Source organism: Dermochelys coriacea, chromosome 4, assembly GCF_009764565.3.
Source record: "Dermochelys coriacea isolate rDerCor1 chromosome 4, rDerCor1.pri.v4, whole genome shotgun sequence".
Classification (NCBI taxonomy): Eukaryota; Metazoa; Chordata; order Testudines; family Dermochelyidae; genus Dermochelys; species Dermochelys coriacea.
In genome coordinates, this window is record NC_050071.1 from 145,344,622 (window position 1) to 145,357,467 (window position 12,846).

The 12,846-nt window shown below is 68.1% G+C and overlaps 1 protein-coding gene across 12 annotated transcripts in view; it reads right to left on the bottom strand.

Annotated features, from left to right (window-relative positions):
* Positions 1 to 12,846, bottom strand: part of RTKN (rhotekin) — a 36,624-nt gene that overhangs the window by 10,821 nt on the left and 12,957 nt on the right. For 6 of the 12 annotated variants that reach the window (XR_006280676.1, XR_006280677.1, XM_038398647.2 and 3 more), the window contains 9 exons: positions 6,266 to 6,465; positions 6,084 to 6,145; positions 3,458 to 3,511; positions 3,225 to 3,342; positions 2,670 to 2,894; positions 2,499 to 2,593; positions 2,215 to 2,321; positions 1,451 to 1,582; positions 802 to 967 (listed from right to left, as the gene is read on the bottom strand). Coding sequence is in view for 10 of the 12 variants with exons in the window: in XM_038398647.2 (XP_038254575.1) it covers positions 802 to 967; positions 1,451 to 1,582; positions 2,215 to 2,321; positions 2,499 to 2,593; positions 2,670 to 2,894; positions 3,225 to 3,342; positions 3,458 to 3,511; positions 6,084 to 6,145; positions 6,266 to 6,465 (1,159 nt within the window). In the remaining 2 variants the exon portion in view is untranslated. Of the gene's footprint in view, positions 1 to 801; positions 968 to 1,450; positions 1,583 to 2,214; positions 2,322 to 2,498; positions 2,594 to 2,669; positions 2,895 to 3,224; positions 3,343 to 3,457; positions 3,512 to 6,083; positions 6,146 to 6,265; positions 6,466 to 10,372; positions 10,735 to 12,846 lie in introns of those variants that run through there. The other 6 variants (XM_043512922.1, XM_043512926.1, XM_043512923.1 and 3 more) reach the window with 4 other exon arrangements.

Genomic DNA, 12,846 nt, shown 5'->3' on the forward strand with positions numbered 1-12,846 from the left:
CAAAGGGATCAGGTGGCCTCCTGGCCCGGGAAAGAGACAAAGGCCAGAGGAGGGGCTGGAGAGTTTCAGTTTGGAGCTGGCTGGGGAAATGGAGGGAGGCCAAGATGGGGCTCTGGCCTCCCTGCCCCCCAAGACTGACCTGACTGAGGGGTCCTGTTCCTACAAGCTCTGTGTTAGACCATGTTCCACATCCGATGAAGTGAGCTGTAGCTCACGAAAGCTTATGCTCTAATAAATTTGTTAGTCTCTAAGGTGCCACAAGTACTCCTTTTCTTTTTGTGAATAAACCTTCTGTTTTACTGGCTGGCTAAGAGTCACGTCTGACTGCGGAGTTGGGGGGCAGGACCCTCTGGCTGCCCCAGGACCCCGCCTGGGCGGACTCGCTGTGGGAAGCGCACGGTAGGGCAGAGGATGCTGGATGCTCTGAGGTCAGACCAGGAAGGGGGGAGCCGGATGAGCTGTGTGTCCTGCAGACAGGCTGCTCCCAGAGAGGAGACTCCCCCAGAGTCCTGCCTGGCTTCGTAGGGAGCAGCTCCAGAGCATCGCCCGGGGACCCTGTGACAGCTGCCCAGGGTCCCCATCCCATTCTGTGTCGGCCTGGCTCTGCCCCGTAGCGGGCCTGGGCTCCCACTGGCTCCTGGGGTCTGGCTCTATTCCTGGGCCCCGAGTGCCCCCCCAGCACCCAGCTGTGCCCCTGCCAGCTCCCCTGCCCCCAGCTATGTCCCCCCAGGCTCCGGCTGTGCTCCCCCCAGCCAGCTGCCCCGCCCATGTCCCCCAAGTCCCTGGCTGTGCCCCACTCACTCAGATCATAGAAGTGCTGCCAGAAGGCCTCCATCCAGCGCTGCGTGTCGGCCCGGCTCTCCGCCAGCAGCGTGTGCGTCACCTCCTCCCCCCCATAGCGGTTGGTCACCGACATGCTCTGCAGCTTGTTCCTGGGGTCCTTCTCCGTGGCCCGGATCCGCGTCTCCTGCCACAGCAGAGACCCCTCAGCCCGGAGCCCAGCCCCCCATCTGCCCCCGCTGAGACCCCCCAGCCTAGCCCCAGCTCCCTTCCCCACCTCTGTGACACAGGCCAACCCAAGGCTGGAACCTCCCCCCGCAGAGATCCCTCAGCCCCCAGCCCCAGGCCCGACACCTCCCCCCGCCCCCCGACACAGGCCAGCCCCAGCAGCTCCCCCCGCCAAGCCGAGCCCAGCAGGGAATCCAACCCCAGCCATCCAAGAAGCAGCCCAGGGCAGGAGCCCCCAGTTCCACAGCGCCAGGCCCAGGGAGTGAGCTGGGACCCCAAGGGCAGCATTGTACCCAGCCCCCCAGCCAGGCTTCGCGGGGAAGGGGTTGGGATCGGAGATGCGGCGACAAGGTGGGAGGTTGAGGAGAGGCTGTAGGGACCAGCCCTGCCCCGATCCGCCCTCAGTGCCCAGGGGCCCTGCTGCCCACCCCCCGCCCCTCACCTTGTTGATGGCGATGGTAAGCGCCGGCTCCACCGGGGCCTCGGCGTCCTGGGGCCCGCGGTAGCAGAGGAGGTTGGAGCCCCGCAGCACGCAGTACAGCCGCGCCCAGCTCTGCTGCTCGCCCATCTGCTGCTGCAGCCGACACAGGCCAGGCCGGGTTAGGGCAGGGGACGCGCCCCGGGGGGAAACGTGCTCATTTCCACCCCACGTCCAGCCTCACGTGGCAGGGCCCAGCCTGATGGCTCTGGGGAGGGCTGGCTCCCTGCGCTGTTGCTGCCCTGTGCAGGGGTTTAAGCCCCGGGCCTTTGCCATAGTTTCTGGGACGTGGAAACCCTCACGCTAGAGACTGGGCTGGCGCTGAGACCCGGCAAACTCAGTCCTTCAATCCACAGCTGCCAGCTGGGAACGACCTCTGGTCACCTCAGAAGCGCTGAGCTTCTAAGGCACCAGGCGATCCAGTGTGAGCCCCTGCCTGGCGCAGGCCGAGGGCCCAGCCAGGGACACCGGGCTGGCTGGAGAGCTGGGAGAAACAGACGGCCAGGCTGGACTGAGAGATCCAAGTGATGGAAACATCCGCCAGGGTCCTGGGTAACATGAGGCTGGAATAGGGAACTCAGAGGGGAGAGACCCCGTGTCCCATTCCCCATCCCCGACCCAGCCTGCCCCACCAGGGAGCCAGATCAGGCCCGGCGCCCCCTAAGGAAAGAGGCCCCATGTCCATGCCCTCCCCAGCACAGGCTCTCCAAGCTGGGCTGCGAACTTACTTGCAATTTCAAGAAGCCGCACATCATCTGCTGGGCCATGCAGTTGGGCTGGGCAGCCAGACGGCAGCACATGCTGCCATAGAGGGGCAGCCAGAAGGAGCTCTCCTCTGCGGGGGAGAGACGGGGAGTCACCGGGGTTACACGGGGCTCTGTGGGGTGCAGAGGGGGCCAAGCAGCCAGCAGAATTCTCTGCAGGTATCACCAACTCCATGCCCTGCCTCCCTGCTCCTCCCCATCCCTTACCCTGCACTCCCTCCCCCCCCCCCCGCACCCTCCACTCTTACCATTGCTGGTGATGGCCAAGTCATGGGTGCGGAAGCTGTCCTGAACCTCAGCCAGGGAGAGCGCGGTGTGGGCCAGCAGGTGGTACTTGGGGCCCCTGAAAGGGGTGGAGAGAGGGTTAGGGTCCAGCGGGCCCTGGGGCACACGGCAATGAAAGGGGAACGGGTACTCACACCAAGCTGGGGGCCGGCAGCAGGAGGGGGCTGCTCCCCCCATTACTCACGGGGCTCCCCGGGGCCCCGTCCAACGCCGCACGCAGCCGTTTCCCGGAGGAGCGTCCCAGCGAGCTGCTCAGTTTGCTGGCCAACTTCTTCGGGGTGCTACCGAGCGCAGAGTCCTCCTCCAGCCCCACGCTGTACAGCTCCACCTTCAGCTCGAAGTCCGGGCCCGCCTCCGTGCTGCCGGGGAGAGAGCCATCACAGCCCGGCCACTGCCAGGGAGCTCCAGGCCAGTCCTCCCCGGCCTCTCCCAGCGGGGGCGCTGAGGGGAGCGGGACAGGATCCCAGGCTGTGGGGGGGGAGTTCCTGGCTACTCCGGCCTCTCCCAGAGGGGGCGCTGTGGGGAGCAGGGCAGGATCCCTGGCTGTGGGGGGGGAGCTCCTGGTTACCCAGACCTCTCCCAGCAGGGGGCACGGTAAGATGCAGAGGGGGGTGCTGGCTGTGGGGATCTCTGGGAATATGCCCCCCTGGGGAGGGGTAGCTGCTGCACAGGGAGGCCCAGTTACTCACAAGAGGACCCCATTTTCGAAGCAGATGTCGGTGAGCGTCCGGTCCACGAGCACCATCTCAGTGTCATAGATCTCCACGCCGAGCTGCAGCAGGCAGAACACGGCACAGCGGTGCAGGTCTGGCAGGAGGGAACCCGCCAGCGTCAGAGAGAACCCCACCCCCCTGCCGAGCCCTCCGCCAGGGCCTGGCCCCTCCACCTCCACAGTACCCCCAGCCCCACCCCTCACACTCACCTCCCTTGTTTTTGAAATACTCCGTGTCCTTCCACATCAAGGGGATCCGGAGATCTGGGGACGGAGGAGAGATGGTTACAGCAGGGGCTGGACTGGGAAAGCAACGAACCCACCACACTGCCAGACAGCTGGGGACGGCAACCAATGGGGGGGGGGGGAAGAGGCACAGAGTGCGCATGGGGTGGACACTGGGGGGCACAGGGCAGGTCTGAATCTCAATGCAGATTCGCTGGGCCTTTGAGTGACCCCCAAGCTGACCTCGGAGGCAGCTCCCCCCTCCCCTCACTCTCAGTAGCTCCCTCCTCTTTCCCTGTCCTCTGCTGCTCCCCAGACCAAAGCTTAGGGCCAGGAGCACCCTAAATGCCCCCCAGAGATGCTGCCCACTTGGGAGTCACCTTTCCTGGCTCTCCCAGCCAGGTTTGAACTGACACTGCAACCCGCCATAGCTGGGCGCCCCTCCCCGGGGAGCTCCCGGTCTCCTGGGCAAGCTGGCACCCAGGGTGGGCGAGCACCCTTGAGCAGGGATGAGTGCACTGAGGGCAGGCAGGGAGCGGGGGCCGGTCTGCAGGACCGGGAGGCGGCCGCGGGGCGGGCGGGGAGCGGGGGCCGGTCTGCAGGACCGGGACGCGGCCGCGGGGCGGGCGGGGAGCGGGGGCCGGCCTGCAGGACCGGGACGCGGCCGCGGGGCGGGCGGGGAGCGGGGGCCTTTCTGCAGGGCCGGGGGGCAGCCGCGGGGCGGGCGGGGAGCGGGGGCCGGTCTGCAGGGCCGGGGGGCGGCCGCGGGGCGGGCGGGGACCGGTCTGCAGGGCCGGGGAGCCGCCGCGGGGCGGGCGGGGAGCGGGGGCCGGTCTGCAGGGCCGGGGAGCGGCCGCGGGGCGGGGGCCGGTCTGCAGGGCCGGGGAGCCGCCGCGGGGCGGGCGGGGAGCGGGGGCCGGTCTGCAGGGCCGGGGGGCGGCCGCGGGGCGGGCGGGGACCGGTCTGCAGGGCCGGGGAGCCGCCGCGGGGCGGGCGGGGAGCGGGGGCCGGTCTGCAGGGCCGGGGAGCGGCCGCGGGGCGGGGGCCGGTCTGCAGGGCCGGGGAGCCGCCGCGGGGCGGGCGGGGGAGCGGGGGCCGGTCTGCAGGGCCGGGGGGCGGCCGGGGAGCGGGGGCCGGTCTGCAGGGCCGGGGGGCGGCCGCGGGGCGGGCGGGGAGCGGGGGCCGGTCTGCAGGGCCGGGGAGCCGCCGCGGGGCGGGCGGGGAGCGGGGGCCAGTCTGCAGGGCCGGGGGGCGGCCGCGGGGCGGGCGGGGAGCGGGGGCCGGTCTGCAGGGCCGGGGAGCCGCCGCGGGGCGGGCGGGGAGCGGGGGCCGGTCTGCAGGGCCGGGGGGCGGCCGGTCTGCAGGGCCGGGGAGCCGCCGCGGGGCGGGCGGGGAGCGGGGGCCGGTCTGCAGGGCCGGGGGGCGGCCGCGGGGCGGGCGGGAGCGGGAGCCTTTCTGCAGGGCCGGGGGGCGGCCGCGGGGCGGGCGGGGAGCGGGGGCCGGTCTGCAGGGCCGGGGGGCGGCCGCGGGGCGGGCGGGGAGCGGGAGCCTTTCTGCAGGGCCGGGGGGCGGCCGCGGGGCGGGCGGGGAGCGGGGGCCGGTCTGCAGGGCTGGGGGGCGGCCGCGGGGCGGGCGGGGAGCGGGGGCCGGTCTGCAGGGCCGGGGAGCCGCCGCGGGGCGGGCGGGTCCCAGGCCATTGACCCCCCCGGAGCCCCCCCACAAAACAGACTGAGCTGCATTTGTGGTGCTCTGGCACCACCTGCAGGGCCCCGAGGGGAGTGCGGTGCCCAGCCGGAGCACCAAGGCTTCGGGGCACGGGACGAGCTGGCCCAGTGGGCACGGCAGTGCTCCTCCGCCAGCCCTCGACCCACAGGACCCCTAGGGACGCTGCCACGCGCTGAGCCCCTGGGGAGCATGAGCAAGCGGGCAGGATGCCCTCAGCCCCGGGCTCAGCTGCAGCCTCGAGCTGCAGAGTCCCACTGGCCCTGTTGTCCCCACGGCCGCACCGCGGCAGCTCCCGTCCCGGCAGCCCTCATGCGGGCAGAAAGTGGCTCTGTGCCACGGTGGCACCCAGCCGAAGCTCGTGAGCGAGTCTGCGGCCTGGCGGGAGGCAGGGGGTGGGGCAGAGCAGAAGTTCCCACGTTCCAGGCCAGTCCCCCAACCACCAGACTACTGTGTGCCCCTCCCCCCAACCAGAACCCCTCCCCCTGCAAAGCAGCGGTCCTGCCCCCAGCCCCCGCTAGGGGCCTAGCGCTTCACCCACAAGCCATCCCTTAGTTTCCAACATGGACCCTCTGCAGGCTGAAGGCTCGACCCTCAGTGGGCCCCCCCTTGCAAGCCCCCCATGGCCCGGATTCACAGGGGGAAGGCAGGGGAGGGTGTGCCCTTTGTTGGGGCTGCTCCCCGGACTCACCGCAAGAGGGTTCCTGCTCTCAGCAGATGTCCCAGCTCAGGGCTCCCAGGGGAGCTGCAGGGCCCTGGGCACCGGCTCCGGGAGCTGGCACCTCCCCAGCATTGGTACTAATCACTCTCTGAGGAAGTTTGGTCTCTTTTCCTTGCAGACCTGCTGCCCCCGCCCCCCAGCCGTGGGGCACAGACCCACTCCCCTTACCTGACACGCAGACCTTTCCCCTGCAGGGTAAGCGATCATCCATGGGGCCAGCGTCCGAGGGGCTGCAGGGGAAACACAGAGCTGTGACCAGCACCCGGTGCCACTTGTCTGCCCCACTCCCGCATCCCAGCTCCCCCCAGCCCCCGTTCCCAGGTCCCTCTGCCCGCTCACGGGTTCCTCACCGCCGGGCCGTCCTCTGCGCCACCTGCACCTCTTTCATGCGCTGCAGCTCAGACATGTAGGCCATGATGCGGCTGTTGCAGACCAGAAGGCTCTTGGTTGCCTCCAGAGCCTGCTCCCGCTGTGTGCAGGCCGCCAGCAGCTTGCAGGTGCCTTCGCGCATCCGGAGCTCATGGTCAATCTTCTTTTGGATGTCAGTGTCCTGGGGAGACGGGAGGGGTCAGTGGAGCTGGAGGCACCAGGGGAGGGGAGATAGGGCCACTGAGGCTGGGAGTAATGGGGGAGGCAGGGCCAATGGGACCGGTGGCACCAAGGGAGGTGGGGTGAGGGCCAGTGCGGCTCTGGGCACCGGGGGTGGGGCCAGAGCTAATGGGGTCAGTGGGCACTGGGAGCAGGGTCAGGGGGGCTGTAGGCACCGGGGGTTTGGGGCATGAGTGGGCAAGGGAAGGGTAGGGCAACTGTGTACACCATGGGGAGGGGGTGGAGGTGGGGAGTAAACATGCAGAGCTGGACCATGCAGCACCTGGGGGCCAGGCCCACAAAGGATAGGGAGGATTCTAAGGGTGCCTGGGGAATCCCAGAACCCCCCAGCTGGGGAGCTGCAAGCCCCGAGGGGTACGGATCACCCCGCAGATGGGCCAGGATGGAGCCAGGCCCTGCTGTGGCGTATGTGGGGGGCTTGGGAGACGTCAGCCAACGGGGCCCCGTGGCAGAGCAGCACAACCTGCCCAGCACAGACACAGCAACGGGGCATGACTGGCACAGCAGGGCTCCTTGGGATACTCAGGAGAGCACAGACCCTGCCCACACAGAGACAGCCTGTACAGTGCCCCCTTGCCCCCACAAGGAGTTGAGCGACAGGTCCAGCCCCAGGTCACCCGGGCACACAACGGGACCCTGGCTGCCAGCTCAGGGGAACCACCCGGGGAGCCAGCATGGGGCACCCGTCACAGGGGCAGGGGTGGGGAGGGCACAGCGGGTCTGGAACTACAGCCATGTCAGAGCGAGGGGGGAGTCCACACCCAGGCTCCAGGGCAGGGCCGTGGGGTCAGGAAGGAACCCACCCCTTCTCCCAGGCAGCAGCTAAACTCCCACTGGAGAGCCCAGCCGTGGAAGGGCCAGGGCACAGAGCGGAGGCAGGGATCCCAGGGAAGGCAGCCTGAAGGCGGCCACAGGGAGGGGCAGGGCCCAGCGTCCCAGAGGGGAGCTGGCAGGTCCCAGGGGGGAGCCACAGGCTCCTAGGAACCAGCACAAGGGCTGGGGGGCAGGAGGAGGCTCCGGGAAGCAGCCCCAGGAGCTGCCTTGGCTAACCCAGAGCAGGGGGTGGGCCCGGGCCCCCTCCCAGCAGGAGGGCGGCGTGGAAGCCACAACACAAAGACAGGGCTGGGCTGAGAAGCAGCCCGGGGGGCGACGCTGGGACTTGTTACCTGGGAGGGGTCTGGCCTTGGCGCCATGGCAGGGCCGGACTGAGCAGCAGACGGACCCTTGTGCTCACCCAGTCTGACCCTGCAGACAGCCCAGGCCCGAGACCTGCCCCCAGTCACCCCGCAGCAGAGCACTTAGGAAATCAGCCCCCTGGCTCGGGGATGGAGAATCCCCCAGGGGCTACGGGGCCGAGGGCTCATTGCTCACACCATTGCAAATGGCCCCCTTCTTGCCAGGCTGGCAACAACGCCCAGCCATTGCGGCGTGTCCGACCCTTCTCGGCTAGACGGAGCCGCCCATGCTGAGATGTGTCCCCTGGCAGGTACCTACAGACGGGGATCAAGGCAGCCCCGAGCCTGCTCTCCGTGACGCCAACGGCTCCCGGAGTCTCTTGCTGTCAGGCAGGTTTTGAACCCTTCGGTCATTCCCGTGGCTCTTCTCTGACCCCTCCCCAATTTAGCAACCTCCGTCCTGAATAGTGGGCGCCAGGCCTGGGCACCGGATCCCAGCAACCGTGGCATCATGGCCAGACACTGGGGCCACTGCCGCGGGGGGTGGCCCCCGGCAGCACAGAGCTAGGGCCGGGCGCCGTGCAGCAGGGGTCCCCCCCCGCAAGCAGCAGGGCAAGCTGGGCTTGGGCCGATGGGGGAGGGGGGGCTATGGGACATGGGGGGCCATTGGTCCCATCACGGGGGGGAGATTAGGAGGGCCCACTGGGCCGATGCCCCTGCACATGCCCTGCCCAGCCCCCATACGTGGCAATGCAGGAGCCACCTGCACAGCCCCCATGGCCCTACATCCTGCAGCCCTACATCCATAGGTGGGGCCTGGCAGACGCCCACTTTCCCCTGGAAGCGACGTGGCCCAGACCTTGCCCTGTGCCAGGCAGGCAACCAGACCCTGCCCACACCTGCAGTCTCACAGGATGGGACGGGACCCGACCCAGGGAGGCCAGCGCCCAGCCGAGACACAGCCCCCCTTCGCCCCAAGTCCACCAGGTCCTGGGCACCCAGAGCCAAGCTCTAGTGGTGGAGGAAAACACAGCCGGCCGCAGGCCCCAAGCCCCCATCCCCGCCAAACCCTGCCCCCAACAGCAGAGTTGAGGAGGGGAGCAATTTCCTTCTTCACAAATCCTGTCCTGCCCTCAGGAAATAAGCACTGGTTGCTAAGCCACTATTCATCTGCCCCCGATTCCTCAGTCCCCTGCCAGCCCCCGGCACAGCTGGGAAATGCAGCAACCCAGGGCCAGAGAAAGAATTGGGGCCAGAGGTCCCATCTCTCTCCCCCCCATTTCATAAGTCACTGGAGAAGAGGATCGGGGTGGGGGGAGCCTGTAGGGCTGGAAGCAAGTCTAGACACTCCCCAGTTCCAGGTCACTGAGTGCTCCCCACCCCGTGACCCAGCACCCCACAGCAGCCCCAGTCCCAAGGGGGTAACACCAGCTGCCTCGAGTCCCCAGAGCACCCATCGAGAATAGCACCGCCCCTCCCGATGGACACTCCCCTCAGTGCGCCCCATAAGCCAGGCCTGCAGAGAACGGCTTCACAATCGCCCCCGCAGAGGGTGAGCTGCCCTGATGAGAAACCAGCCCAGACACACCCAAGCTGCCCCATTCACCTCCCCAGCGTGTTCACTCTGCACCCGTGTGAACACTTCGGGTATCACCCCCTTCATTGACAGACTGCTGATCACACCCAGCTCCCCTGCGGGCCATGGGGCCACCAGGTGCTCTCACACTTTTTGCTAGGGGGATGGGGAATTCAAGCTCCTAGATTTAATGTCCCCCAATCTCTGTCAAAGACGGGAGGAGAAAATGAGCCCCACCCCGGAGCCCTGTCTGCCCCTGGACTTGGTGCCTACCCTGGAGCCGTGGGGGGGCTGCACATCAGCACGAGCCTCCTCCCTGCTGCACAGAGCATGGCTGCAACCCCCCCACGGCAACGCTGCCCCCCTCAGCTCCCGCTGGGCAAGAGACTCATGCCCACCTGCCTCAGCCGAGGCAGGGCACAGGCCGGTGAAACACACGTGCCCATCACCCCGCAGCGCTCCAGGCACCGAGCCCCCACTTACAGCAGCAGCGTGCCAGACACTGGGAGAAAGGAACCCAACCGGCCAGCAAGCAAGACAGGCCCCCTCCCCGCCCGCGGGCACCGCCCTGCTGCAAGGTGTGCCAACTCTCACCACAGCCAGGGCGGGCCCAAGGAGGTACCTGCTCCAGCCCAGCCCCGGCAGGTGCCCAACGTCCAGCCAGGGGTGCTTCCCAGACTGCCAGGGATGGGCACAGGCTGAGCAGGCCCCTGGAGGAGATGCAGGGACGGCCCCACGCCAGGAACAGCCCCTGGGATCCAGCCCCAGCCAGGGCAGTTCTGCTCCCCACTCCTGAGGCGCTGAGCCCCCCATGCTGGGGCAGGCGCAGGGCCTGGCAGATGCTCTTTCAGGCCTGCAGCGTGGCTGGGGGTGGAGTGGCATCCCCCCGCCCCATGGAGCCTGCAGATGTGTTTGTGCCTGGGTCCCCTGTCTCCCTGGCCTTGCCCCATCTCCTCGCCAACCCGGTCTGGCTTCCCCATCCCTCTGCATCACCCCCCCGCCTGCCTCTCTGGGTCTCGCCTGCCCTCCGAGCCCATCAGCCCAGCTCCCTCCCTGCAGTGTCTCAGCGGGTGCCCCCAAGTCTCCCTGGCACTCACTTTGCCGATCCTGCAGCTGTCCATGCTGGGAGCTCCCAGCTGCCTGCGGGCTCCCCCTCCTAGCCGCGTGCCCCCCGCATGCCAGCGCCCCGGCCCATTGCCCCCAGCCTGTGCATGGCTCCGGGGCCTGGCGAGCTCTGCAGCGCTGGCCTGGCGGCTGACGAAGGGCGAGGGAGAGCTGAGCAGTGTGATGTCAAGCTCCCTGCGGAGCCAGTGCTGGGCGCAGGGGCGGGAGGGGGCCGGGGAGCCAGCAGGGGAAGGGGGATCAGCAGGAGCCGTTTCCCGGCAGCTCCAAGGCTGAGCCGGCGGCTCCAGCAATTCACACCGTGGAGAGTGCGGAGGAAATGGTGACATCACCAGCTGGCTATAAATAGCGGGGGGGGGGGGGACGACAGCTGCACTGGTGAGGGGGATGGACAGCTGCCTCCTTTCCCAGGTGGGGGGGGGGGGCACAGCTGCAGAGACCAGGGTGAAGCCAAGAGGGGGCAGCAGCTGCCTCCCACCCCCAGCTCAGGAGCATGGTGGGGAAAGTGATGGGGCGTGAGGCACCCCAAGGGGCATGGGCAGAGGGACCCCCAGCAAGAGGCATTCCCCACCCCCATCCTGGTCACAGGGAGCACCCACCCACAGGATGGGCTTGCCTTAGAGGTGGGGCCCCAAGACAGACACAGGGTGTCTAGGGGAACGGTTCCCCCACTCCCCAAGAAGCACGGCAGGGCAGGAAGGACAGTCTGGCCCTACTCTGGGAGGGATGGCCAGGTGATGGTGTGGGGAGGGGTACTGGAGGACAGGGTGGGGGCAGGTCTCCCCCAGCTATGCAGGGGCATGGCCTCTTGTGGGGCCAGAGCAGGTCCCCACCACTTGGCGCTGGCTAAGCCAGTTGTGTTTGGTCTCCTGCTGCCTGGGGCCTTGAGGTGATTAACAGCCGATTTGCTAATAGGATTGCTTGGTAAATCCGTGGGGGGGGGCAGGGGCGGGGGCAAGGGGCAGAGCTGGACAGACACTGGGTTTTCCCCCTAGCCAGAGTCTCACCAATTCCACCCCTGCCCCAGCAAGACAGCTCAGCAGAGGGTGCTTTCCCCCTGCAGGGCTGGATGGTCATGGGTTCAAATCCTCCCCTGGCTGGATCCTGGCTCAGAAACGACCCCGGCCCCAGCCCTGGGGCAGGACACAAACACCAAATTGCAGGCCTGGAGAGAGTGCCCAGCCAAGGGCACCCAGGGGCTCCCCAAAGGCAGAGACGCGGGAAGTAACACAGAGCCCCTGGCAGCTGGCCAAGGTGGGGCTTCCTACTCTATACCCCTGTCCCGGGGATCCCCAGCAACCCGGGAAAGGAAGAGCAGAGTGGATGGAGAGCCAAGGACGGGGTGAGGAGACTCTTTAGCATCGCCCCAGGAGAGACTGCAAGTGGACAGAGCGGGGAGGCACAAGACCAGGGCATGAGGTGTCTATATCTGAGATCCCTGCAGAGCTGGGAGGAGCAGCGTGGCACAACTGGGGGGTGTGAATGGGAGATGAGGAGAGGAGAGGAGAAGGGGGCTGGATGTCAAGGGGGCTGGGGAAGCAAAGGATAATGGGGAGGGGTCTAGGATTAGGGGGCTCTGGCTCACAGGAAGCATTACACTAATCTGCTGCACTGGGGAGGGGGAGACCCAGCCCCGGGGAGGGGGAGCAGGACCTGGCCGGGAGAGACTCAGCCCTGGGCACCGGGAGACACCTCTGGGGGCAGGGGCACTTGGTGCTGACGGAGGCCGTGCACCCCCTGCAGGCAGAGTGGGGGCCCAGCTCCTTGCCCTGCAGCGGGGACTCCCCCAGGCACACAGCTCCTGAGTGTGCCCCACTCACGTCTGCTCCCTCCACTAAGCCCCCACTGCCGAGGAGCTGCTCAGCCCCCCCGCCCCACTCTCCTGGATACCCGGGCACCCCACTGGCTCACACACCCCCACGGCGGCCGCCCCCTTCACAGTCACAGCCATGATCGCCCGACGACGTGGAAATCCGAAGCAGACAGCGCCTGATTAAAAGCAGCTTGGAGCACCAGCAGCCAGGACCCCCTCCCCCAGCCCGCAAGGGGAGAGAGCGGAGTCCCCACAGCCACCAGCCCCTGGCTGCCAGTGTCCCCCACCCAGCATTGGGCACAGAGGGGAAAGGACGAGGCCCCAGTGACAGTGAGTCATGGCAGAGCTGGAAAATGAACCCTGAGTCCTGGCTGCCAGCACCTCCTCCCATGCTCCAACCTACCAGACCCCACTCCTCTCCCAGAGCCGGGGCCAGAACCCAGGAGTCCTGGCTCCCAGCACCTCCCCCACTGCTCCAACCTACCAGACCCCACTCCCCTCCCAGAGCCGGGGTCAGAAAATGGTCCCAGGGGCTGGGTTTGCCCTGAGAGCAGGAAGCTGGTGAGCAAAACCTGCTGCAGCAGCTTCCTGGCAGTATGGAGGGCGAGGGCCAGGCCCCGGCCTGCCCACATCCTT